Genomic DNA, 27,044 nt, shown 5'->3' on the forward strand with positions numbered 1-27,044 from the left:
AACACAATTATCTTAACAAATGGCAATACCGTAATATCTCATTATGCGGTCACGTCGCAATAATTTACCACATTATTACAGTGACTTCCTTTTTTTTGTTTCTACCTTTTTGAAATGTTAAATGGCCTAGAGGCTTTCTATAAGCTCTTCAAAGCACTTTTGAAAAAAAAGCAAAGAGAGGTTTTTAGAGTAGTTTCCATTTATTCACGTGGTTTTACCCTCTAAAACAATAATTTGGAACATGATATCGTAATGTAAGTAAATACCTGAAAATTGATCGTACAGTATCAGTTGAACATATGGCTTTCTTTCTTTAGTAAATCAAAATCACGTAATTTAAAGAAGTGACCGTATGATTAGAACATTAATAAGGCGAAAGATTTCTTTGAAAAGAGAATTTAATAAAATGAAAGAAATCATTTTCCTATAGAGACAGAACTATATATAATATACTAAAATTTCAATTTACTTTGTTTTTAATAAAAGTGGAAAAGAACATTTCAAAATCATATTGTGCTTGAAATATTAACCATATGATTTTGTTTTGTTGTTGAATGAAGATGAACTTTGGTATTCCTTTATTATCTGAAGATGTCTACTTTCTTGTGCAGAATTTTTTTAGCCTGAAATCAAACGGGCGGGATAAGCATAAGTGTTAAATAACCTTTGACAATTTGGTCTGTTTCATATGAGAAAAACTTTTACATTGTAACGATTTGCAAAATTTACGCCTAACGGATTTCAATAAAAATAGATATACCGCATCTAGGAATAGGAAAATGGGTGTATCCCAAAAACAGGTGACATATATGCAGGCTGCATTACATCATTAACAACCAATATATGGTATTCTTTTCAGGCGAGAACGCTGATGTTTGTATTTTGTAAATATAAGGTAAATTGAGGTAAGTAAAATATAAACTCCACTCCTTTTCCACGTTAACTTAAATTATATTAGATAAATGTGATGTCGAATTTACTTTCACCAATAAATCACCACAAAAGGAACCGTGAAAATAACCTACAATTAGGTACGTAGATGTAAACGAATATTCTTCCTAAAATTGCAGACTGAAAATTTTATAAAATTTTAAAGTTGCTAAGTAAATTCTTCGCAAAAAGTTTTTAAAACATACCTATAGAATTTTCTATTAAGGATGCCCTTTGTTAAGATTTTGTCTTCAATAAACATCTAAAAATGTTATGCACACGCATGTAATAACTAATTACCACTATTAATTCTCGTGATTTAACTGGAGTTTTATTAATATTTTTATTGTTAGAGATAGCCATAAAAAAATGTAAAATTTTTTCGTCTCGTTTAGAATATATTTAAGGAAATGTAGCAGACAAAGACATTTAATTATATACTGAATAGACAAATGAAAAGAAGACGATTTGCTTCAACTTGTCCTTTAGTTATTTAAATATATTGGCAACGAGGCAAGCCATACTGAGTTAAACGTTTTTGAATCTAGTTTTAAAATTCGGACACAGCTTTTCATTCCTTTCTCGAAAATCAGACAATGTCCGCGACCTTAAAAAAATTTCTTTCTTAAACAAAAATGTTATGGAAAATTGAAAGTTTATTTAAAAACTATATTGTTTTTATAGGCTGCACCACTTGTCGTACAAGAGGAAATTGTGCAGTTTGTGCAGTTGTATGCAACACTCCGAGGAACTTGAGGTAGACCACCTTTTATAAGTAAATCTAGAGTTGTCTGTCCGTTTCTCCCTCGTTGTATCGTTGGACTCAACCTACAGATCACAGTTTTTCAGATATTTTGATAAAATATGGTACGCCGATATGTTTCGGCCTAAGGATGAACGTTATTGGTTTGGGTTGGACAACTGTTTCGATTGTTATATGCATAACTGTAGGGTCATGTCACACAGAGTCGTGACCCATTATAGTATTTTCACTTGTTTTCTTCTCTTTGTGATGACAAATTGATGGTTTTGTGGATGGATGGGATTGATGATTGATGATACACAAGTTATTAACTAACGGTCTTAATCAGAAGCTTCAAAATTTCAAGTAAGCTTTCATATTTTTTGTTCTAAATACGGTTCTCTTTGTTCTTTTAGTAGTATGGAAAAGGGACGATTAAATCAATAATTCGGTCAAAAATATTGTAAAATGCAAAATAATACGACATTTGGCGACCAATCTTTGGCCTATTTGAATTTTTCAAAAAAAAAAAACGTAAATCGATTACGAGCCTTAAGCTTTATTCGAATGTGTGTTGACGATAAACTGTACGGGAGTCGGCAAAGACTTGCTTAATTTCACGAGTAATTTTTAACAGAGTGACAAAATCTTGCCTTTTTTTTATATGATGCCTAAAATATGCTTACTTGTCGATTTTTTAAGCGCTATGTTGTCGGTTGCCATATCTTTTTACCTTAGATTTCCAGTTCTTTTCAGTTGTTTCATTAATATTGCAAAATCCTCGTATCATCTTGATTATTACGTGGAGTCGAATGCTTTGGTTAATTTTAGAAAAAACTGAATTATCTTTTGTGTGAGTGTAATGAAGATTTAGTTAGACAAGTATTTGTAAATGTCGTGGAAAGAGTAACTTAAAAATAGAGGATTTGAACTGGAATATGTCCATAACACGTTTAACTCATGACAAGTGAAACAAATACGTTATATATAAAAATCATGCACAAAAACACCGATTAACTACCCCCATACCAGTCTAGGATTATTCGTATACATATATGACTTTTCAAATAAGTCGGTACATGGGAAGTGATCGAAAAAGTGGTCCGATCCTGGACGTCTTCAATAGCGTCCTGCCATGGACGAGAAGACGTCAACGTAACAAATTTTATCAAAATATTTCAAAAGACGGGTTTGGATTGATTCAGAAAGTGATTTTCAATCATTCGATTGGTATAGTAAAAGGTGAATATATCTCCAGTCCTTCTGATTGTTGCCTATATCCACGCAAACTTAATATGCCTCTATACCACAAGTAGTGTAAGGTAAAGTTATGAAAATAATTAGAATAGAATCTTCTCATTTTGTAATATTGGTTGGGCGTGGCCGATTTTTTCATTATTATATAGATAGTGTAGAGTTATCCGTAGAATATACTTCGCAAAAAACCGAATATTTTTGTTTTTAAAAACAATAACATTTTGATTTTTACGTTACACTCTGTGTGTGAGTGTCGCTGCACCAATACCATTCTTCGGAGAGAAACTTCCTATGCTCTTGCATTAGAAGCTTCTCTGTCATTGCTGCAAACATTTTGACGAAGTGAATATAATCCTAGTCTTTGGTGGTGGATGCAAAAAGTAACATAACGGGGAGTCAAAATTTTTGTCTTCTTCCATAGTACCACGTAAACTAATTAATGGCTTAGATAGACAAATTAATGATTACCCATGCTTGGATGTAAAGATTTTAATTTTTATTTTTATTGGTATTTAATTTTTTTCATGTTTTCCTTGTCTTCTTTATAGGTACCATGCAGTTTATCGAGCCAACCCATTACACCGAAATTGTAATGAAACCTGCGAGGTAGATTAAGGAAAATTTTTTCATGTCCATGATTTACTGCATTTTCACTCTTCCTTTCTATTTAATACTCACTTGGCATGATGCAAATCGTGGAAACGAACTGAATTGGGTGAAAATGGAAAACTATAGCCTGTATGATCGGTCATCGAATTTAAAATGGCAAGAACTGCAAAAAACCAGACATTGAGAATATGAGGTCTTATCAAAATCGTTAATACACCAATAGGTCCCATATTGCTGCATATATGTTCAATTGGATGACAATAAAGTGTAATGATAGCTACCGGCGCTGTCCATTCGTGATGTTGCTTATGGATATACTTGTAGATGGAACGATGATGTAACGCTCGATGAACATAATAAAAACAAGCCTCCTCCAATGCCACCATTAGAGACATATCAATGAGAAATCTTCTCATAGAAGGTAATATGTGTACACAGGGAAAACTTATGTACTTAACCAATACAAAATAATTGAAAAATAGCATGGCAGGAGTAATGATCAATTGATTGAAAAGAACTTGCTTTGTTGCCTGCAATTAGTTAATAATTGTAAATCTTTTATCTATTAAAACCGTTATAATTGTACCTTCCATAATCTATTTTTATCGACTGGTTCATTCACGCCAACTTGTATTTTATATTTTCGTAAGAAATGTGGCTTATTCGTTATGTCCATGAGGGTAAAAATGCCAGCATATAACCAAAAACTGAACAATAATAAAATAAATGGCACTACTATCCATATGGTAACCGAGTCGTCACCTAAGGAAATTGCAAAAGAAAATTATAGCATTTAAAGTCTTCATTAAATTTTCTTTCGATGTATTTGTACCGACGCTATTTAAAAATGTAATCCATTTATTTTGCAATAATTCGCCACATCGATACCAATTCGTAGATATTTTATTAATTAGCGTTGACGTTATCATATTGTATTGAGCTTTTAAACTGACTCGAAACAAATGGTTCGCTCTTATTACTTTCTTGCATGGCAATTATTAAATTAAACAAGTTCTTATCTCCCGATTGCGAATACACCCAATTCTAGTTTTGCGATAAACTCGGTATGGGAAAACAAATAAAAAGTGTAAATAAAATTGAAAGTGGATTAAAAAGGGGCGATTAATGAAAGTAATCCTGTTTGAAAATTAAAAAAAAAAAAAAACAAAATAATTTTTTAATTTAATTTTTAAATTGAAATGATTGCAATCATGTAAAGGAACGGACCCAGTTCACTTCTCCGGATCGTATAAAAATCGAATGAAAATCATGCAAAAAGCACCATTTAATGATGTAATCGAATGAAAATTGAAATTCCCGCTTATGTTTGTGTATAATTTATTAATTCTGTGGATTATTATTAAGTGTACCAACCAAGTGTATTATAAAAAATGAAAGAAAAACCTTTATTTTATAGAGCGGACTTTGTTATCTCAGTCATATATCGATATAAAAAAAAAAAAAAAAACACAACTAAGAAAATTATATTCGATCGTAACCGAATCTTTTAAACCCAGTGTCGTTGTCCTAAAAATTATAAAAAAAAGAAGTAGAAGAGAGCTAAATATTTTTATATTCTAAAATGGGGCGGGTAGGCATGATTGAGTTTTTCTATTTTCAGAATGAAAGTGGAAATTCGTATAGTTAATACGTTCTAGTTTATGAATAACGAGCAAAAAACACAAAAGGCAAAGTGGTCTTAATTTTTGTCGCACAGGCGCATGAACGTCCTGTGCGTGTGTCTTGTAAAGTTTGGATCGTTTTCAAAGCCGTTTGCAAACGTGTAGGCGATATCTTCATTTTTGCGAACGGAAGAAAGTTTACCACAGATACTACGCAGTTGGGCGGAGGGACAGATGCTTAGATGCATTCCGAATTAGAAATTGCCAAAAAAATGTATATACTTTGTGGGGTCTTTGAAGCCTGCTTCTGCGTGTTACAATGATTTTGATAGAAAAAATTAAGTTTCAATACGCTATAATATTGGGTAGAGCGGGTAATATTTTCCCATTTTCGTAAAGGTGTTGCAGCATCACTCACAATTTTTGTAGCTTTATGTGCTATAGTTTATAGGAAATGACGAAAAAGCCAATTTTGTATTCATTATGAAAAACAGAGATGCTCCCGGTTCACGTGATGGGGTTGGCCCATTTTCAATACCAACCTGCATGCAAGAATTTCTAGTGTTTTTGCCAAAATTTAACACGATAGCTTCATTTTGTCTCTAAAACTTCCTTCTGGGCATTGCGAATGTTTTGACAAGATGAATATACCCATTATCATGATGGGTATAAATGAAAATGTTTAAAAAGATTAAATTAATATTTTATTGTTTATGGGTGTTCAGAGGGTAAAGAATATAAAAATGCATGAGCTAGCAAACGATTTATTGAACGAATAATGAATAATTTTACAAATGCAAAACTAAAAAATCATTCTCTTAAGCTAACTAAACCACTCACTTGCCAAATCAAGTAACTCTAAAAATGAAAGGTAGTAAAAAGTGATGAAATGGTTTATTTAATATTTTTAGTGTTTTAATTACATTTTTATTGCGAACTACATTAGAGTATGAAATAAATTATTTATTATTCTTTTTTATTTATTTTTTGTTATTAAAAGTTGGAAACCAGTTTTCCGCCTGAGTGACCGAGTAGGCAAAGAATCTTGATTAACAACGCAATGGCCGTGAGTTCAAATCTCAACTGCGGCACGGGGTTCCAATAAAACCGATAGCTTAAGATGCTCGTGCTCTTAGACTTAAGACTTAGAATTTACTTCTCTGCTCAATAAATTAGTTATAATGATAATAATAGAAATCAATCATGTGTTTTGAAATTAAAATTTGAAAAATGCAGAAAACGGACTTAATTAATTTGATAGGTGAGGCTTTCAATTGTAATCATTACACGATTCAATTAATATCAAATGAAATTTTCGAAAGAAGATAAAAAAAGAGCCAAAAGACTGCTTTGCGATAATTGTTTTTCTAAGGCATGGTTAAATGCTAAATAAATACTATATCTAGTAAGTAACCAATATCGCATATAAAATTAGAATTAAAGGCATTATTCCCGCTTTCCTATTGTACTGGAGGCTCCAAGCTTTAGAGTTCGTTACGTAGTAATTTATTCATTTTTTTTTTTTTGTTAAAAAACTCATTATTTGTTGAGCAATTGATTTGAGAGGAGCATTCCTCCGTTGAATCAATTCATTTTGAATACTCACTAGCCATTCAAGAAAAGAAAATGCATTCAAGACGGTTGAGTGATGGTTTAGTTAAAGCTCAAAAGCACAACAACTATGGGCGCACAACAATCAGCCAGCAAGTTTGAAGGCGGGCAATTAAGAGAAGCATTGAGGAGACGGAAAAGATTTACAGATGAATCGAGCGATTCGAAAGTGAAAAAATTGCATTTCATGCTACAAAATTTTGGAAACGAGATCAACATGAAACGGCGACGGCTTTTAATAATTGAAATGCAGCTTCAAAGACGGACGGTAAAAAGTGCACTGTTCTTAAACATTCTTTTTTATTTTCAATATGTATATATATGTATATGAAAAGTCGCAAGGTTTGTGGCGCAATTGCAAAAAGAACATCATTAAAAAACATATAAGCGAAGTATATTCGATCGAGTGTGACTGATATATTTCTAGCCACCAACTTTATCTTAAAAAGGCGGCTAAAAGAAAAATAAAATGAATGAATTTTTCTACTTTATAATGTTAGGATGTGGGTGCGGTTGATGCTTTCATTTTTCTAAAATACACACGCACATTTTCATCCCACATATCTGCTGTCGATCTATCTTTATCTTTTAAAAATAGATGTGCTCTCAGTTGTCCTGAAGGCGTTTCTCAGCATCGATTTAGCCCATTTTCAATACTAATCCACGTGAAGGAAATTACAGTATTTGAAGTCAACATCCCCATCCTTGCGACCAGTAGAATGTAAAAGCAAAGACTTTACGTAGGCGGACAAGGGTAAATCGATTCAAAATTTGAAGCTGATCAAATAGGTTCTCTCTGAAGCTTTCTTCTGAGCACTGAAAACCTTTTAACAAATTCAACGCATCCCAAATGCTTTAGTGATGGGTATAAAATTAATTGGGCTGAGCTTCGGCATAAACAATTTAGCATTTGGCGTAAGAAATTTTCTTTGAGACACAAAACTTTGGATCATTTTTTTATTCGACTAGTATTTCCATTGTTCTCAAGTATATGTTTAACGAAAAAAACGCAACAGGCGAGTAAATTGCGTCCAATTTTTACACGTCAACTCAATGAGTTGCGTTGAACAGACGGAAAATATTGTGTACGTATTTCCTAGCAACAACATATTCTTGGTACAGTCTACGTAAAACGTAGATTGTTTAGTTATTTCTGTTCCTTCTAACCTGAAAAATTAGAAGACGACGTGAACAGCTTTCAAGACTTTTTTTTTGTAAACAACTGTACCTCATTAAAAGTAATTGCATTTAGATGGAATTGAGTTTAAGTTACACAGATCTATTTAAGTCGTAATCTTGAACTTAAGTGTGTTTGTTCTTCAGCGGAAGTTAACTAAGATAAGTGGAAAGGAAGAAAATAACAAATTTGAAAGCTATCGCATTTCAATCTCTTTTATATTTAGCTCCAAAAATGTTGGCGTAGCCCGAGTTCATGAAAGTTTATGAAACAACTTTAAATCATTATAAAAAATAATTTGTATAATTTTCTTGCAAATATCGTGTAAACAACAACTAACGGATTTCGAAGGTTGACATGATAACTGTTAAGCAGTTGGCAGTTTAAAAAATGACTGAATACCTTTGCGATTACTTTGATATGAATAAAGATGACCTTGATTGCACCGCTCTTTTTTCTTCTTTTTTTTCTTTAGAGAATAAATTCAATGATATTATCTTATCTATGGATATTTATAAAGGATGCCTTTAAAAAAAAACCATATCTTCCGTATTGTCATAAGCAAACAATTACCGAAGTCAACATCTCTCCCGAAATCAAGACGGGAGAAGCAATAATAAATTTCAACTTTAGATATCCGATTATAGTTTATTTTAACCAATTGTGAGGATTTGTTTGGTGTTTAGTATTTTGTGTTTTCTAGGCTTAAAAAGCATCATAGTGTTAAAATTGTTACATGACTGCTTCCAACATTCTACAGTATATATAAATTATATTTTGAATATCACTTAAATGCTAAAAAATCTCTGCAAAAAAAAAGTTTAATGGAGAAAAGATAATATAATGCATTATGGAGAAGAAGGTGAAATAATAAATTCTTCTAACCGAATTTTTATATATGTAAATAAAAATAAAAAATAAAAAAAAAGACAAGTAGTTACAAAAATGTTGTAGTAGAGAAAAAAGGTTAACGACCTATCACAAATGCGTTCACTATCAAAAAAAAAAAAAGCAAAAACGAAACATTATGAAGAAAATTAAAAAAAAAGGAAATTCATATGAAACTTAAACGTCTTTGAAATGTTTTAATTAATCTTTTTGTTTTCGTCATTTTAAAATTGTTACTCTTCTATCACTTCATGGTGGAATCTGGAAAAGCTTCACGCGGTGGTACAAAACTTAACATCATTATATGACGAGCGTAAGATTTCGTGGCTCGAAATAGGGCATCGGTGCCGTGCAGACGATCCAGTACGCCTAATACACCGAAACAGTTATTAAATCTGAATGAAAAGAATTCAATTTATTTAATACATTATTATTAATAATTTAAATATATATTTTTATTAAATCTCACTTTAAATGGTGAAAGTCATGGGCCTCTGGACTTGGAAAGAAAGGTAGATGATAACCAGAATGTGCGTTCAAAGTTGATAATATGGCTAAAGCGAACCACATCCAAGCGGTGGCGACATGACTACCCATAATGAAAACACCCAAAAATGGAGGCAATAGATTACTAAATATATGTTCAATAGGATGGCAATACAAAGCAGTAACGGCTATAGGTGCTGTCCACTCATGATGTTGTTTATGAATAAATTTATAGATATATTTATGATGTAACAATCTATGGGAATAATAGAAGCCGAGCTCTTCCATTAATATGCACACTGTCAATTCTACACAGACCCAATGAAATGTCGGTAGTTCTGGTATGGCACTTAAACCGCGTAGCATCATTAGCTTATAGCTTAAATACATTATTGGAATGGCTACAATTGTTTGATTAACTAGTACTTGCTTAATAACCTAATACAATAATGACAGTACAAGTTTGTAAATAAAAAAAAAAAAATGCAAAAATGATACCTTAAAAAGACGAGCTTGATCGACAGGTTCATTGGTACCCGGTTGTATTTTGTATTTACGCAAAAACGTTGGTCGATTCGTGATATCCATGAACGTGTAAATGCCTCCAACTGACCAATATACTAGGGTGGTAAATACATTTGTGCCAAAAACCCAAAACATCATGGGATCGTGACCTACAATTTAAATATTAAAGTGATCATGGCAACTCTGTGATGAGATTAAAGATTGATTATTAAATTTTGTAAGCTCAGGAAGAAAAGAAATTCATTTTTTTTCTATAACGTTCTTGTGCCCCAAAAGAAAACTTTCATTATCACAAACACACCCACACATACATATAACAAGGTTAAGGGGGGGCATTTAGATTTCTTAATAATATTTCAAATGAAAAAGGAAAGAGATAAAAAGACAAATAAAAAATTCGTAAACTTTTAACTCTTCGCATGAGAAATCATGTCCATCTGCAAGAATTTTTTTATATCTTGTACACATGAAGACAAAGTATCGTAAAACAGGAATTTGATATAAAGAAAAAAATGTTGCATGTGTGCTCAGTCTTGTTACATACGTTTTTTTTTTATTAGCATTTATATATATGTATGTATATTGATTCAATGATAAAATCGCGGAGTAAAGGGAGAAAATATGTAAACAAATCATTTATTTGCTTGCAAATTTGTAATACAGCCAAGCGCGGTACTTACAGTGAGTTCCATTAATATTACATTTTTTCGCTCGACGAAAAATAAATGCTTTTCAAACCTAGTCCAATGTTAAAACAAAAATTTTTTTTATTATTTTGTATTAGAAGGGAGTACATATTAAAATATAGAAAAAAACAAACAGAACATTAATCCAGTAGACAAGAAGATTAAGCAAATTCAACAACTTCAAAAACAGCGTCATTAATATTGAAGGAGGATACGAAGGTAAAAGACAGCATATTATTAAAAATTAATATTTTTTAGGTATCCTTTTGGCTTAATAACGTCATTTAAACGATTTGACATGCCTGTTCTCAGGTCTTGGACAGAAGGAATTGAAAGTTTTCGCACTCAAATGTCCAATCCGTCCCACATATTTTTGATGGGGTTCATGCCTGGTGGTTTGTGGAAGTGGGTGAACCACTTTCGAGCATTCATATAAGACCCATTATCGAATTAAGTGGCACTTATACTTGAGGTCATTATCTAAATAGAATTTAAATGTTTCTAAAATACCGCGCTTGTCCGCACTTTCTTTCCCTTCCTTATATTAAAAAAAACCAAATATTAATGACGCTATGATTTTAAAATTGTTAAAGTTATTTAATTTTCTTGTTCATTAGAATAATGTTTGGTGTTTTTTGTTATATTTTAATATTTATTACCTAGTAGAACAAAATAGTAAAAAAAATTTTATATTTGAACAACGGACTAGGTTTAACAAGCGTTTACTTTTTGTGAAGCGAAAAAATTTAATATTAATGAGACTCACTGTATTTATTAAATTTATATAAAAAAAAAAAAAAAAAATTCATTTAAGAAAAATTCATTTTCACCTCGGATAGCTGATAATTGTTTAAAATGTAATACGAGATCTTACTTACCAGTTATATTAATAAATTTATCCCATTGAGCTTGCCAGAAGTCTCCGGAGGCTCCCCAAAAACTTTGTAAATGCCTGGTAGCGGGTAATATAGGTAAATTGATTATTTTATCCATTTTATGCATACAAATATAAATATATACATTATATATATATATATATGTATATATATATATGCATATATATGTAATTTACATATATTTCTATATATGTAATTTAATTCTTTTCAGATATTGCGTTCTTGTTCGTATTATGTATTTTGATCGCTTAACAGCGACTGGACTGCGTCAACACTTATTACTTAAAACATTTACTCAGCTTAAGTATTCATTGAATAGTTTTACTCATACATGTGAACATCAATATTTGTATGAAAGTTTTCACTGCACGTAAACGAATTTGAAAAGTAGAAAATTTTTATTTTTTACATATACAAACATGTATATGTATGTACATAGGAAAGTAACAATAAGCGGCTCTACATTTGATTTAAACGATGACTTTCTAAAAGATCGTCACAAGATGAGCTTTTTAGTGTACTTCACCCATTTCAATACAGTATATTAAACTTGAAGTTGTGTTTGTCGTTTATGGAAAATTAAGGAGCAAAGCTTATACGGGTAGAGTAAGATACTGAACACAATGATTATCTCTTTGCTGATATTAGTTCTAACTTTGACATTTATTGCATTATCGAAGGGAGAAGTTATAGCAATTGTGACCACGCATTGAAAAGGGATGTATAATGTTTTCAATAAGTTTAGAGTATTGACATTCTTAAAAGTGCAAAAATTCGGAGGGCAAGATGAATTAGCAAACTAATTTACATTCTGGAATCAACGTCCAGGTCAGATATTTCAAGTTTATATAGGTATACTAGACTCGAGTTAAGATGATTAAATATCTGCTTGAATCGGCGAATACCTACCATGTGAGCACGTTCCGAAACACAATGAATATGGCCAATGCACATGTTATTATAAAGATGACGCTGTGCAATGAGGATAACCAACGCGGCTTTTGCGGTTCACTGTAGGCTGGACCGAAAGGATCCATTATTGACGCTAGAGAGTTATTATCACCGTCAACATCATTCTCATTATCGTCTGCTGATAAAATTTTATTATCTATTAAATGTTTATTTTCTGATGTTGCATTTGCTTGAGAATAGAATCCTCCCTTATTATTGAATGTAGGGTACGGTGGCGGGAGAGGTGGCGGTAACTGCAGAATACCGATCCCAACTTCCTCTGTAGCCATGTTAACATGATCCGCTAAAAAAGCGTTTGCCACTGCTGCCGGATTTGCTCTAGCTGTAGTAGCAATAGTAGCAGCATTAGTACTAGAAATGGTGTAAGCAGTGGTTGTCGTTGCCAATGCCGCAGTTGTTAAAGTTGATGTTGTTATTGTTGCTGTTATCGTTGATGTTGTTGTTGTTGTTGTTATTGTTGTAAATATAGATGACGACGTTAGTGTTGTATAGGATTTTCCAAATTTTTCCATTTTATAAACTACAAACAGTTTCGTGCGAACTGATCATTTAAACCAAAGTTGAATGTTTGGATCGAAATTGATACTTACTGACCTTGACATTTAATTAATGAAGAGTTTTTTTCCGCTTTTCAACTTTCCCGATTTTGTCTATCTATCGCTGAAAAATAAATTTAACCATTTCTCAAAATAATTTCTCTTTTAAAATTTCGGAAAACTATTTCCTCAAAAATAATTATTCTTTCTGTTCCTTTTTTTTATTATTGATTTTTCAGTTTATGTGTCACTATTACTTTTTCCCTTTGCTATTACTTCCCTTTACTATTAATTGATTTTTTTTTTTTTTTTTTGTAATATTTTAGACAGTGATATTTTCATTTTATTCGATTATTCAACTTTTGTGATGGCTTTATAAGCTCTTATTAATTTTAAAGGCGACGTTATTATTTATTTGGTTAGTTTTTATGCTCAATATTCACGCAAAAGTAATAGTCTATCGGAGAATATCCTTTGTTTGTAAGTTCTCTTTTTGTAAAAGCGGAAAATCAAGCGGAGCGCTTGAAGAAAAAGCTTCGAAAATTAACAAAAAGCTTTAGAAAAACGATTCATTCTATTTGACGATGGAAAAAGAGAATTTCTCAATAAATTTCTAAACGAAATAATAAATTTTTTCCAACTTTAGTTGAAGGCATTATTTTATCTACGATTTTCTTATCTAATGCTATATCTTTTATTTGCTATTTTCAATATACCTTACATACCTTGTGGCATAGGGTACATTAAGTTTGTGCGGAACCATTTTTCGAATCGATCTAACCTTGTCTGTCCGCTTCAGAGTCTTATTTTCTGGTGTTCAATCTACAAATCGCAATTTTTTACATATTTTGATGAAGTTTAGTGCACTAACGTGATTTGATCCAAGGACGAACGCTATTGAAAACTGTTTGGAATAGGTCCACTTTTTCGACCACTCCTCATATGGCGCCTTATTTTGATAAGTCGTTGTAAGAAATAATATTGTCTTATTTAATATTTCGCGACAAAACTCGTTTAGCAATAGTATTTCAATCAATTGTGTAAATTTTGTGAACTCCTTGCCCTTATATAAACGTTCCAAACGTTCAGGTGGGTATGTTTTCTAACTTCCAGTCACCACTTTATGAAAAATAAGGTTTTATATGCCAAAAATGCTTAATTTTTAATACTTTATGATGATAATTTGTCCTTAACAAATTATATATACGAAATTTGGGTCACATAAATCTATTTTTTAGGTCGCAGCATATATAAAGTCCCTCATGAAAGTAAATCCTTCTCTGCCGGCAAAGTCTAATTTGCAGTTTGTTATGAATCAAACAGCTGGAAATAAATAAAATCTTTGGCAAATAAACCAAGTTTGGTAAACTAATGCCACATTGGCGTTAGAGTATCCTTCAATATGACGGCTTCAACGAAAATTGTGGATTTACATACAAATAACGCACAATTTTGATGTGTTATTAATTAAGCAAGATGGTGTAGATTAATTAAAGGTCGGCATTGCCTGACTAAAGCACTCTAACTTGTTTTCGATTTCAAGTGGTATTGGGAGATTTGTCAAAATTTTTTTTTGGTCATAAATCATTCCTTTTAGTTTTTATTTCTTTTTTTTCTTGAGTTCGTATTGCGGCTAGCGAAATATTAAAAGAAAGAACAAGTAAAAGCACAATATAAGGCCATAGCCCACCATTTCACTCAATGCATTTATGCATGTAACGACGTCTCAGAATAAGGTGTTATATGGGCAGTAATTTAAAAAGTGGTCCCATTCGATGCATTTTCAATAGCGTTCGCCGTTGGACCAAAACATGTCAATGTACAAAATTTCTAAAACATATCTCAAAAATTGCGACATGTAGACTGAACACAAGAATACAAGACCGGCAGATTGACAAACAAACTTAGATCAATTGAGAAGGTAATTCTAAATAGATCGACATGATAAAAAAAAGTTAGGCTTATCTCAAGTCGTTCACGATGTTGTATATCTCTGCTCAAACTCATTACAATCTGGTATCACAAGTAATGTAGGATATAATTATTTTAGGAAAAGAGTATCTTTTTCTCCATGATATCTGTACAGTTGGACTAGTTGTTCCAGGACGAGTTACAAAAAAATGTTCTTTTCTTTATTTTTGTCGCAATTCGATTCTTTAAAACTTCTGCGTCTTTGTGGATTAAATTGGACATTACATGCAATAATAACAACAACAATATCGTTTTTTGACCCCCTAAGAAATGTTGTACGAGTGTTGTCTTTTTATTCATTCCTTTTTTGCATCATTTCCACTATTGCACCACTGCGCCCATGAAAAGCAGAGGAAAAAAAAGAATGTTAACAAGAATGAAGCTGTGTGCAACAGCCTCCTTTGAAACGAAAAGACTCTCCCGTAAATTAATATGCCTATATATATACATAACATATATATACTTGATTACAAAATAGAATAGAGTCAGAGATATGTGATATTGTGGCGTCTCGCTAAAATCATGGTTTTATACTTACATATGTACGTGCGGACAGGATCTTGTGAACACAAAGGCGCGTTGTACATTCTAATTTAGTTTTACTACCGAACAGGCTTTCTACGTTTTCTTACTTGAAATTCTTCAGACATAAACTTCAACTCACGATATTACACTAATTACTTTTAATATATCTGGTCATGCAGTTCCTTGATCCAAAGAAATCCACTTTGAAGATCGAACGGATAATTTCTTATAATACACACAGCCCGTTTAGTAATGCACTACCTTCGATGCAAACAATCGGTTATGACCCATTCGCTTTACTAATACGCGTCTTTCACTCTTCGGACTTTGATATGCTTTGGGGAATGCAATTGTCTAAACCTTTCATGACATGGTAGAGAAGAGCCTTTATCACCAATTGGCTTTGGGGTCCTTACTTCTCAAATTGACATTTCAAAGATCACAATTTCTATTGCAATACGACCTTACATGTAAGCTAACCGCCTTTTCTTTACATAACTCAAGTGTTATAAAGTTTAACGAGTACAAGCCCGATATAAAAACCAAGAAAAAAATCTGCATTTTCTTCCTTAACCCTTAAACATTTAAGATTTCTGTTTTCGCAATTGTTTTAATACTTTTGACAAAATAGTTAATAGTCAAGACAATTTTTTATATTTTTAATTCTTTTTAAGAAAAAATTTTCGAACTATATTATATTATCCGAATTATTGTAATTTGGAAAGCATAGAGAAAATTTCTACATCATTTTGTTCTCTTATAACATGTTGAGTAATATACAGGAATATAACAATACCTAGTATCACATTTTTTTAAAGTTCCTTTGGGCTTTTAGATGACGTTCTAAATGGCTACTTAAACGTCATAAATATATATGCGCTGTTTGCAGGAAAATGAAATCCTCTTAGCGCCACAAATACTAATAATATAATAATAATATTCTACATCTTACACCTATAGCACCTTAAAATTGACAAATAGCGCTTCTTAACAATGACAAAACTGGTGGACAATGTTAAATTCGCTATATAGTTAACTATAGCAATGTAAAGAGGTGGTCGTATTGATTTCTGGTATCATTGTTAGCCGTCGTAATTGAATCCACCCTCGCAACCTACGATAGAGATCATTTCATTCTTTTGGTGCTATAGAATTTGTTTAAACTCAATAAGCCTAAATGAACGAATAGTAATTAGCTTAAAAGTATTTAAATAAGAAATTTTTAATTCCTAAACTTTATATCAACTCTTCGAGCACCGATATTTATTTATGTTTTGATACATCTGTTTCGATTTTTCTTTATGTAACATAATTATCGCTGTACTTTTCTTATACTCGCTTCTAATAACACAGAGTTGTTATAATAAAGTCAAGGTGTTTTTTATTGATAATGACATGCTCTTTGCAACTGGTAATGCCTGCAGCTTAATCATACTCCTAGTCGTAGATATTCGTAAAATAGTATTGTTTGTGTATTGACGATGATAATATTTCGCAATATATAATTAATAAATAAGGAAAACCTGGAGAAAATAAGGAAGCAAGTTAAAAATTGTAGACAAAAATAGAAAGCTTTATTTTTGTATATTAATAACATACACAAACCTGTGACAAAAATCTTTGGTGAAAAAGTAAAATTTTTGAGTAATGACAAAACAAAAGGAAGGAAAAAACTAAACACTACATCAAGGCAAATAAACCTAAGCAATTTTAGAAAAAATACGGTGGATAAATCTAAAAATTAAATGATTTAAAAAGAAAATTAATAAAAAAAAGATATATAAGAAAGAAAAGTAACTTGAAATTATGAGACCATTTTATGCATGTTGCCTTTAAGATAATTCAAAACAAATAATTGGTGTCGTTGATAGAATGCAATACGAAGGCTCTCCTTTGCGTCACAAAGAAAAAAAATTACGTGGAATTATTTCTCTTTTTCCTGTCTACACAAGCACACATTGTGAATAGAGTATATATGTGATTTGTAAAATAACGTAAAAAAATACAAAAAAAGTAATTCCTTAGAAATCAAATTTAAAGGTGTGTTCCATGTCATGTACGTACGAGTATTTTGTGATTGTGAACCTGCTCCAAGTTATGACATCAAATTTCTTGAATTTTTTTGTTCAACATCTTTCGTTTTGCACACATAGTTGAGTGTATTTAGTTTGATGTTACACGTGTAAACGTATGTGTGTACACATATAGAATATTGTTTTTGTATAACAACGACTGAGCAGCTGCAGTAGGCAGCGCTCCTAATTGCATAAATATTCCTGTTTGGCTTGGTTAAAAAAATTATTTGTGTTTTTAGTAATTAATAGTAAAATAATGTAAAATAAAGTGCATTTTAGTGTTCGAGTGTGAAACTCATTTTTTTTTTAGTTCACGCTCTTCATCCATCAATTCCTTACGTTATTATATTGAAAGAAAAAAAAAAAGAAGAAGAACTATCTTAATTGTTTGAATCCCATTTAGATCACCTCTGAATTGTTTTGTTTTTATTACAGCCTCAAAAAAGGGAAAAACGATATATATAAACAGAAAAGGACTATGAATTGCATACATGTACTCGCACAAGTTTCAATAACTAAATAAGCAACAAAAACTCGATAATTTTTAAAAATAATCGAATTACTTTTGTATCAGTCTCCATAGAGACCAGAAAAAACAATAAGGAAAAAAAATTAGAAAAATTAGAAAGAAGATTCAGAGATAATTTTTGAGTTTGCTTAAGAATGGATAATTATGTAGATGAGGTTGTTGCGCCTCATAATCCTGCATCAGAATCTCCATTGAAAGATTGGCGTCTTAAATATCAGGCTGGCACATTACAGAAGAAAGATTTCGTGGAGTTCTTTCAAAAGGAGTCACGCAAATATTTTGAATATCAAAATGAGCCAAACGGTACGGGTAAGTAGAAGCAACCAATATAAAATTTACAGTTATATATTAGCAGTAAATGAAATCTTGCATACGTATGTGCTAACCACAATGTTTTTGTTTTGCATTAACGACAACAGAAACCTTGATATCTCACAATTATCTGTTGCTGTTTTTTTTTTGTTCGTAGGCTATTGTATTCCGCCTAGTAGTCATGTTCCTATATGTACATACTACCAGATTGGTTTTATTACCTTAATGTGCGTGCACAGAAAAAGAGTTGTGTGATTAACTTAGTTTTACTAACCGTATTCACCACATTTTCAGGTGTTATTTTTACGTTAATGAACTTGGACTTAAGTTACAACCTTCATCAATTTTTATATAAATTGAAACAAATTGCACTCGTTGGGGATTGCTCGGTAGACTCTGTTTGCTGTAGTGTTTGTAATTGTTTTCTACTATTGGTTACCGATCACATATAACTCCGGCTCCTTACGGCGTCATTGTCAGTTAACTACTATCAAGCAAAACCAAAATATACGCAGACTTCTTGAGGCTTTCTCAAATCTTTCTTCGATGACATCGGAGATTTTTGCATTTTTGATTTAGTTTTTTTCAACTGAACACGAGTGCCCGGTCTGTAATATTCACGGGAGTTTATTTGATTACGATAACTTTATGTGTGTGTCAATCATTTCGGATAGTCTCTATATATTGTCTGCCTAGATTATGGAAAATTTTATGTAGACATTCTCCTTCTAATAGATTTCGCCAGACGTGTTTGCAGATTTCCAGTATTTTAGTGTTTGTAGCAAAAAAATATTTACTGCATACTATTTTGAAAAAGCCTGCTAGCTTCAATGCAGTAATGAAGTCGCATATTATTGTCGTTGTGTAGCTACTGTTCGAGTTGATGAAGGACTTTAAAATTGTTAATACCATAAAAAGTCATGAATTTCCGTAAACAAAATAAACATGTTAACGTGAAAAAAAACTTTGGGAGAGCAACAATTTAACAAAAATATTTCAGGAAATTGCTATTTTAGGATTATGTTCACAGATTGCACATGTTAGGCAAGTAAACTTAATATTACTGGAGAGGAATCTTTGATCATACAATTTCAGGAAGCCTTTCGCTAATTGTACGCATTTCAAATCCAAGGGACCAAACGTAATAGTACTCTATATATATATATGCATATGAGCTAAGCGAACGAAGGCGGATAACGAAAAGAAGGCGCTCACAGTGGAAGCTTTTTAGGAATAGTTAAGTGCAGTCCTTCCAGGTCAAAAATATGTAAGCAATTTGTCATCGATAAAAAACGTGTGTATGAGTGGATTATGTACATTCGAACGTGACACGACAATATTGCAGAGTTCAATGGATTATTTCGATTTTTGAAACTTTGAGGATTTGTATAACTGGGTACGCGAGTGGGGTGAGAAGAAGAGGGAGGCAGACACATTAACAGAGAGGTCGAGATGAGCAAATCAGCACAAAAAATGACGCTGATTAGAATAATACTTATTTGCCTGAGGTTTACTAATTAATGCAGTCTCGTGCTCCTGTGGCGGATATAATAGCAAGAAAATTACACTCGCCTTCATGATAATTGATCGATTTATTTGTCAAATTGTGCGCTCTTTTTTTTCTGATTAATTGTCTACTAGTGAGTCGATTGGAACAATTTTCGCAGATTATACGAAAAACTTCTTGTAAATATTCACTATAGATTCAAGCAATATTGGGCTATTGTATGGCAATAAAATGCGCTTTTTGTCGTTGTACGTACGCTCCAGGCCAAATCAGAAAGCTGTTATACACAGGGACATGGTTGCTCTTCCATCAGCTTGGTATCATCTTGACTATATTTTCGTTCAATTATCCTAGAATACTGGTGCACTATTCCCTGTTACTTCTTATCTTTTATTAGAAAAGCGATTTGAGTGCTGAACTTCTTGTCTTATAAAATGGCCGGTAGCCTTCTTTTCTTTTCTTACAATTTGTATCCTTTACGATTATTGTTCAGTTATGAAAATTTCTCGAGTTGGTAAATATAAATATGAAAACTAGGAGGTAATTGGGTTTTTGGTAAAATATAAAAAAAAAAAAAAAAATTGAATATTGAGCCGTTAATCGAAGTTTCTGAAGGATTTAAATCCTCGGCCTATGTGGCCGAGTAGGCAAAACTCTCGATTAGCAACTCAATGGTTGTGGATTCAAATCTCAAGTAGAGTTTTTAATAAAGCCTTATATGCTAGTGCTTTAAGAATTCAGTCGTAGAATTGATTCTCTGGCTAAATTTATAATAATGATAATACTAACAATAATAACAATAATAATAATAAATCGAAATATAACTAAATTAGACATTTTCACGAAGTTATTTAAATAATGAAATTAGTTTCACGTGAATGCTTGATCAATGATATTATATATAGTATACTATATATTAGTTTGGGGAAAAAGAAATCCATTATTTTTATATGAACTTCAGGACTTTATTTAACATGCTTCGGATTGTCCGATTTGGGTCAAATGTGCATCGTTTTGTTGTATGATTTGTTGCCATTTTAAAGGTAACTTCAAAATGCCTCTCTCATAGAAATCCTGGTCTCTATTTGCAAAAAACTGTAGTAGTCGATTTTCACAATCCTCCCTAGATTTCAATTTTTTATCATTAAAGAAATTTTGCAATGCAAGAAAAAGATGATAATCGCTTGGTGCCAAGTCCGGACTGTATGGCGAAAGCATTAAAATTTCCCAACCAAGCTCCCGAAGTTTCTGGCGAGTCACTGTAGATGTGTGTGGCCTAGCGTTGTCCTGGTGGAACACGACACCTCTCCTGTTGGCCAATTCTGGCCGTTTCTGGTCAGTCGCTATCTTCAAACGGTCCAGTTGTTGACAGTAGAGATCAGAATTTAGCGTTTGGCGATATGGAAGCAACTCATAATAAATAATCCCCTTCCAGTCCCATCAAATGCATAGCAAAACCTTCCTGACCATTTGAGGTGCTTCACCGCTCTTTGACCACGATTGTTTTCGCACAGGGTTATCGTATGTGATCCATTTCTCATCTCCAGTCACCATCCGTTTAAGAAATGGGTCTATCTCATTCAGTTTGGCCAAGGCTTCCCAGATGGAAATTCGATCCATCTTGTTTTTTTCTGTTAATTGGTGTGGCACCCAAACATCGAGCTTCTTTTTGAATCCAGCTTTGTGTAAATGGTTAAAAACTGTTTTATGGTCGATTTTTAGCTCCTGGGCGATGTTACGACTGCTAACATGCCGGTCAACTTCGATCATTTCTCCGATTTTATCGACATTTTCGACGACCGGCCTACCTGTGCGAGGTGCATCTTTAACATCAAAAATTCCTGAACGGAATCTACGAAACCAAAATTGCACACAATTGGCTGTTACAGTATCGGAACCGTAAACACCATTCGCAATTTTAGCCGCCTGGCTTGCATTTTCGCCTATGTCAAAGAAAAACTGTAAAATGTACCGAATTTTCTCTTTGTTCACTTCCATTTTTAAGGCGCTGTAACTCACAACTGAATGCACAAAACAAAAAACAGCAAGCGAATTTTTTTTACTGCGAAATGTACAGTATCGGAAATTGTTTGATCGATACTTTACGAGAAATTTATCAGTGCAGCCATCTACCGAAAAAATAATGGATTTCTTTTTATCCAACCTAATATAATATAATTTACAATACAATATGGTAGATATAATATAGCATAGCAAATGCAGTATAGTATATATATATAGCACTGTATGTGTAGTATTATTGATCAAGGATTCACGTGATATTAATTTCATTTTCTCGCAGTATAGTACAGTACATATAATATATATAGGATAGTATCTAGTTTAGTGTATATTTAGTATTATTGACCAAGGATTCGCGTGATATTAGTTTCAGTTTTTCGCAGCACTTCGTTTAGATGCAGTGATTATGTAAATTTTCACTTTTTCAGTCTCATATTTGACATAGTATAAAAATTTTTTCGATACGAAGTTTTAACTAATTAATATCAACGCATATTTGTTTATATTTTTTAAAAAAATTCTTGAAAATAATATAAGTATATTTTGATTTAAATCTTTCCGAGACTTCGTTTAACAGAACTCTGTCAACGGCTTAACAAAGCCGTTGGAAAGCCGTTTAAGTATTTGGTTAGTTAAATTTAAATATAACTTCAAATCCTTGATACTTCTCCATCATCCGTTTTTATAGGAAATCTTAATAATAACGCTACTACATTAACGGATTAAAAACCAATTACTTATGAATGAAATGGTAATTGCTTGACATAGGCTCCTATACATTTTTAGATTCAGATAAGTCATAAAATGAGCTTACATTCTTTGCGTTGGTCCAAGCTTTAACACTCCATACTCGTATAGCGGTTGATAATCAACCAATTATGTAAATGATCCATTTGAGAATAAGAAATATTTATTCATTTAATGGCATGTGCACCGACGAACTGGGAATAACGAACGTCGTTTGTGCTATTATTAGGCCTCAGGATTTTTTTCTAATCGCAGATCAGAATTATTCCATACTAACTTTTAAAAAATTAAGCCTTTATTAAGGCACTTGGCGGCAATTCTATGTAGTGGTGTGGTCTGAAAGCAACATTAGGTTTTGTTTAGGGTTTTTCATCTTTGGTCAACGTACAGGAAGAGTAGTCTTAATTATATTGATCTTCGTAGGAGTGCCGATTTTTTCAAACGTTTGGCGAGTCATCGCAATTTGGCAGTTGCCTTGATTTATGAAAAAATCCCTGGATGCATGGTATAATTATTCTTAATTGTGCAACGACGGCGCTTATATCTAGACATTCCCACAAATGATTAAACCATTATCACGTGTCAGTTTCCGACTAAATTAGGCTCCAAGACCTGTCTAATCCGTATACGGTCTTCACTATCAAATATGGATGTTTAACCCGACATGTTTATTAAGTTGTTTTGCTCAAGCAAAGTACAAATCTTTTTGGATAAAAAAGGAAATTTACTTTCTGTGTAAAGGATATTGAAGTGGTGGGTGGTTAACAAAGGCTTCTTGTTTATTTTTTTGGAATATTAGTTCATAAGCAAAGTTAAGAGTCTATAGAATATGAAAAATGTCTAGATTCGTTTTCCGACGCATGGAACAGTCCTTTTTTTTTTTTTTGTTGGCGAAAGCAAGGAAACGATATGATAAGCGTTTTGTCAAGTGTAATTCATTAGTGTAGTTTGACGAATTGATGGACTAAGTTGTTGTCAATGTTATTCTCCCATTTTCAAGTTTTCTGCGAGAAATAAATTATGATATAAATCGTAGTTTGGAGAGGGGTCTCGCATCTCTTTGAATATTCTCTGTTCCTATTGAAATAACTCAATATTCTCGCTGGCTCTAAAGCATACTCAGTTGTCCTCTTGAAATCTTATTTCTAGAACTTTTCATTTGTTTGTTGTGAATGAGAAGGAATTGGCGAACTCTCTTTTTTGTCACTTAGCGATTCGTCCAGTGTCTTTCGCTGGAAATGATTTCACAATAAAAGCATTTATCTTTCTTGACAATAAAATAAGGCAAGGCTTAAATTTCATGTAATAAACATTGATCATGCGATCGTCGTTTGGATTTACGTACCCTTTTCGCATACGCTTATATACTAAAGTGTTCAAGAACGTCGCGGAGATGGTGTAGCTTTCAAAACATTACTAGCAGCTTGGTGTCCTAGTGACCCGAAGAATCATACATGCATGAATCGATACAAAAGCTCCCTAATTGAAGCGATAGTCCATTTATCGATATCGAAATTGCGGTAACAAAACTTTACTTAGAAAGGAGGCTTGATTTTCCATTTTTTCTTATTTCTCTCATTTGGTTAATTAGGAAATGTTTTTCTCTCCATTGTTGTCTTAAAATTGAAGAATTTTTAATTCCAATTTTCAATCTTTTTTAAATAAAATTTCTTAGTCAAGGCGGCAGTTCAACTTGTACGGACCCGAACGCATGCTAGCTCAAATATTTTATATCAATAAAGCAAAAAAAAATGTAAATCACGTTTGGTTGATGGCATTTTTTACGGTATGCTGTTAAATTACAGCAAGTTTGTGTATCGATTATGATAGACCCCAGATACGATAGATACAATCTGAGGTATGCAGAGCAAATCGATCTTCGCAACTATTGTATATAGACTAGTGCCCGGTTAAAAAAAAATATATAATTTTTCTTTTCTTATTTCTTCTATTTGATCAAATGAATATAAAGTTTATGATTTTTAGCAGCGGAATGAATGCATTCGCTGAAAGATTATCTAAAAGTTTTAGAGGAACGTTAAACAATGACACCAGAGAGAGAACAGAACACCAGAGAAGAAGGTATTTCTCTTGAATGCAAACGCTCACGCTTTTTAGAAATACAAGATTTAGTTAAATAACATCAACTTAAATTCATGATCACATTTAAAGGGTCTTATGTCATACATCAAACGCGGAAATTAGCTTAATATATATATTGTCTTAGCATCAGGTATTCATTTTATTTACTTTTTTTTTTTTTTTTTCTTGTTTTATTATACATATTTTTTCTTTATTTGCGTTTCTTACTCTATACATTCACTTATTTGTATGTACTAATAATCCCAATTTTATACAAAAAAAAAAAAAAAAAAAAAAAAAAAAAATTCATTTATTTTTCTTTATTTATTTATTTGTTTTTTTGATTTCAGATTCTACTAGAAATAGCTGTAAGTATATCCAAAAACAGAAAAAAAGGCCATCAAGAAAATTACGAATTTGAATTCAGTCTACAGGCAAAGAATATCATTTCTCTGTTATCTTCTCTCTGGCTAACTCTGAAGTTCTATTTAATGTTGGCAGGTGTGCGCCCACCTCATAGGTTTAGATTATCAAATCTTATTACCGATTGTACATCGATTCTTACCGTTTCATCATATGCAGTTGTAGAAAATAGTGGATTATTGACGTCATTTTTGTTTAGAGATTAATTAATGGATGGTATATATACTATACCCGATGTAAATAGAATAAATTTAGGTTTTGGGAACGCGTAATTATAATTTTAAATTGTAGAAAAATTCAGCTTACTTTAGGAGTGAATATTTTGCGTAGAGTCTCATAATCTCTAGATATCCGTCCATCAAGTAAACGTTGACTTTGACTACCGCAAAGTTATACATATTCTTGATGGATGGATCACTCGAAATCAGTTAAACAACGTCTGTCTATTTTCACGCGTTTCTATTTCTGTTGTATGGTATTATGTCATAAAAATTTTTTTATAATTTAAAGCTTCGCATGCGAATAATTTGATAATCACTAATAAATCGTATTGAAACGGTAGACGTTTCTCAATAGGTTATTGCATCGTATATATGCTTATATTGAACTGATCGCAAGAAAGCGTGAAAACTTTTACTAATAGATGATACAATATAACATACATATATTTCCCTGATTTGGTGGCAGTCTTTAAAGATAACTGACTGAACTTATTTAGTTTGTCCGTCAAATATGATGCAATTTAGTTGAGGTTCGAACTTGAAACGGAAGTTTTATTTGAGTAAAATTTAAAAAATTTCCAGGAGAACAATTATTTAGTGAAAGAGTGAAAAATTATTAATTACCCTTTTCGCGTGACTGCGAGCGTCAGAGATATTTTGTTGACTTAATCTGTTGAACTTAACCTGAATAGATCGATAAGAAAGTCATTTGAAACCAGGCTCGCCTTTGTGGATAAAGTTTTTGAGTTCCTAACTTATTGTTATCTTAACAGACGAACAAATAAACAGAAAGACATGCACATGCTGATCAAGAATTTATATACTTTATTGGACTTCCTTCTGCGGTGAGTATAAAAAGCATAAACATATATACTCCGCCTTATCTATACATTGCTATCGAGCAATCAATTGTGAATTGATTCTCCTCGCACCTTATATTGAAATTGAAATAGAGAAAAATTTCGGATCAATTTCCAGATTGTAATTTAAAGAAAAAACAAGATTAAGATAGTAATTGCGATTTAAATAAGCAGGCAGCGAACAGATAAGCATTATGAAATTCATTGCGTTGCATTCATACTGACCAAGAATATATATGTATATTTTAAACAATTTCTGTTGTTTATAGGAAAATTCAAATCATTTGAAAGCATTTGACAAACTTTCACTTTTAAATGCAGTACACGGAGTCAGTGAAGATAAATGCTTGAAATTTATCTTTATATCTTTATATTCTCGAGTTACATCAGAATATTAAACGCGGTTGTAAAGAGCATAACTAAAATGGCTCAAAAAACTTTATGTTTACCAGAAACGTATAAGTGTTTCATGATTTCTCCGCCTACCGTGAACAAAGCAAAATTGTTACTTCGTTTGTAAATTTTAAAAGTATGCCTTAGAAATGCCATGAAAGAAAGATTTTAGTTATTATATGTTCAGCGTGTACCTACCTTCCCGTGGTTGGTATGTTGAAATTCACAAAAATTAAATTAAAAAAAATTTTAAATCTCTCATCGGTGATTTGTGGAATTTTGAATGAGACAGAAAGTTGTATTCACATTGGAGGCGAGTCTCTTTGATACCTGCCGAAACAAATCGATCAATATGCTTAGGTTTTTGGTTTTCTTTTGCTCGGCACATGTTTGCAAAATTTACTTTTTTTTTTTTTTTTTTTTTTTTTTTTTTTTTTTTT

At 32.0% G+C, this 27,044-nt stretch overlaps 3 protein-coding genes and 1 long non-coding RNA gene across 14 annotated transcripts in view; 2 read left to right on the forward strand and 2 right to left on the reverse strand.

Annotated features, from left to right (window-relative positions):
* The first annotated feature begins 541 nt into the window (after positions 1-541).
* LOC119637320 lies at positions 542-3,750 on the forward strand. Of its 2 annotated transcripts, XR_005247238.1 has the most exons (4): positions 542-800; positions 860-905; positions 3,478-3,535; positions 3,665-3,750. It is a non-coding gene; the product is annotated as an uncharacterized LOC119637320 (long non-coding RNA). The 2 variants fall into 2 exon arrangements; XR_005247237.1 differs by lacking the exon at positions 3,665-3,750 and having other exon boundaries at positions 3,478-3,608.
* LOC119637319 (fatty acid hydroxylase domain-containing protein 2) lies at positions 2,057-5,044 on the reverse strand. The gene is made up of 4 exons (XM_038033273.1): positions 4,371-5,044; positions 4,125-4,300; positions 3,608-4,068; positions 2,057-3,528 (listed from the first exon to the last, which is right to left on the reverse strand). The coding sequence occupies exons 1-4, from the start codon at positions 4,465-4,467 to the stop codon at positions 3,432-3,434; spliced, it is 831 nt and encodes a 276-aa protein (XP_037889201.1). The 5' UTR covers positions 4,468-5,044; the 3' UTR covers positions 2,057-3,431.
* Positions 5,045-8,653: 3,609 nt separating this feature from the next.
* Positions 8,654-16,094, reverse strand: LOC119637318 (fatty acid hydroxylase domain-containing protein 2). 4 transcript variants are annotated; one of them, XM_038033271.1, is made up of 7 exons: positions 15,447-16,093; positions 12,992-13,061; positions 12,339-12,921; positions 11,412-11,485; positions 9,821-9,996; positions 9,306-9,760; positions 8,654-9,231 (listed from the first exon to the last, which is right to left on the reverse strand). In XM_038033271.1, the coding sequence occupies exons 3-7, from the start codon at positions 12,911-12,913 to the stop codon at positions 9,081-9,083; spliced, it is 1,431 nt and encodes a 476-aa protein (XP_037889199.1). In that variant the 5' UTR covers positions 12,914-12,921; positions 12,992-13,061; positions 15,447-16,093; the 3' UTR covers positions 8,654-9,080. The 4 variants fall into 4 exon arrangements, with proteins under 4 accessions (XP_037889199.1, XP_037889197.1, XP_037889200.1 ...); XM_038033269.1 differs by having other exon boundaries at positions 12,339-13,061; positions 15,447-16,094; XM_038033272.1 differs by lacking the exon at positions 15,447-16,093 and having other exon boundaries at positions 12,996-13,419.
* Positions 16,095-16,930: 836 nt separating this feature from the next.
* LOC119637268 (E3 ubiquitin-protein ligase UBR1) overlaps positions 16,931-27,044 on the forward strand; it is a 17,610-nt gene continuing 7,496 nt past the window's right edge. The window contains exons 1-3 of one of the 7 annotated variants that reach the window (XM_038033162.1): positions 16,931-17,489; positions 17,944-18,346; positions 25,058-25,075. In XM_038033162.1, the coding sequence (XP_037889090.1) occupies positions 18,172-18,346; positions 25,058-25,075 (193 nt within the window). In that variant the 5' untranslated portion in view covers positions 16,931-17,489; positions 17,944-18,171. Of the gene's footprint in view, positions 18,347-25,057; positions 25,076-27,044 lie in introns of all 7 variants that reach the window. The other 6 variants (XM_038033163.1, XM_038033165.1, XM_038033164.1 and 3 more) reach the window with 6 other exon arrangements.

The sequence above is a fragment of the Glossina fuscipes genome, unplaced genomic scaffold (genome assembly GCF_014805625.2).
Source record: "Glossina fuscipes isolate IAEA_lab_2018 unplaced genomic scaffold, Yale_Gfus_2 59, whole genome shotgun sequence".
NCBI classification, from domain to species: Eukaryota; Metazoa; Arthropoda; class Insecta; order Diptera; family Glossinidae; genus Glossina; species Glossina fuscipes.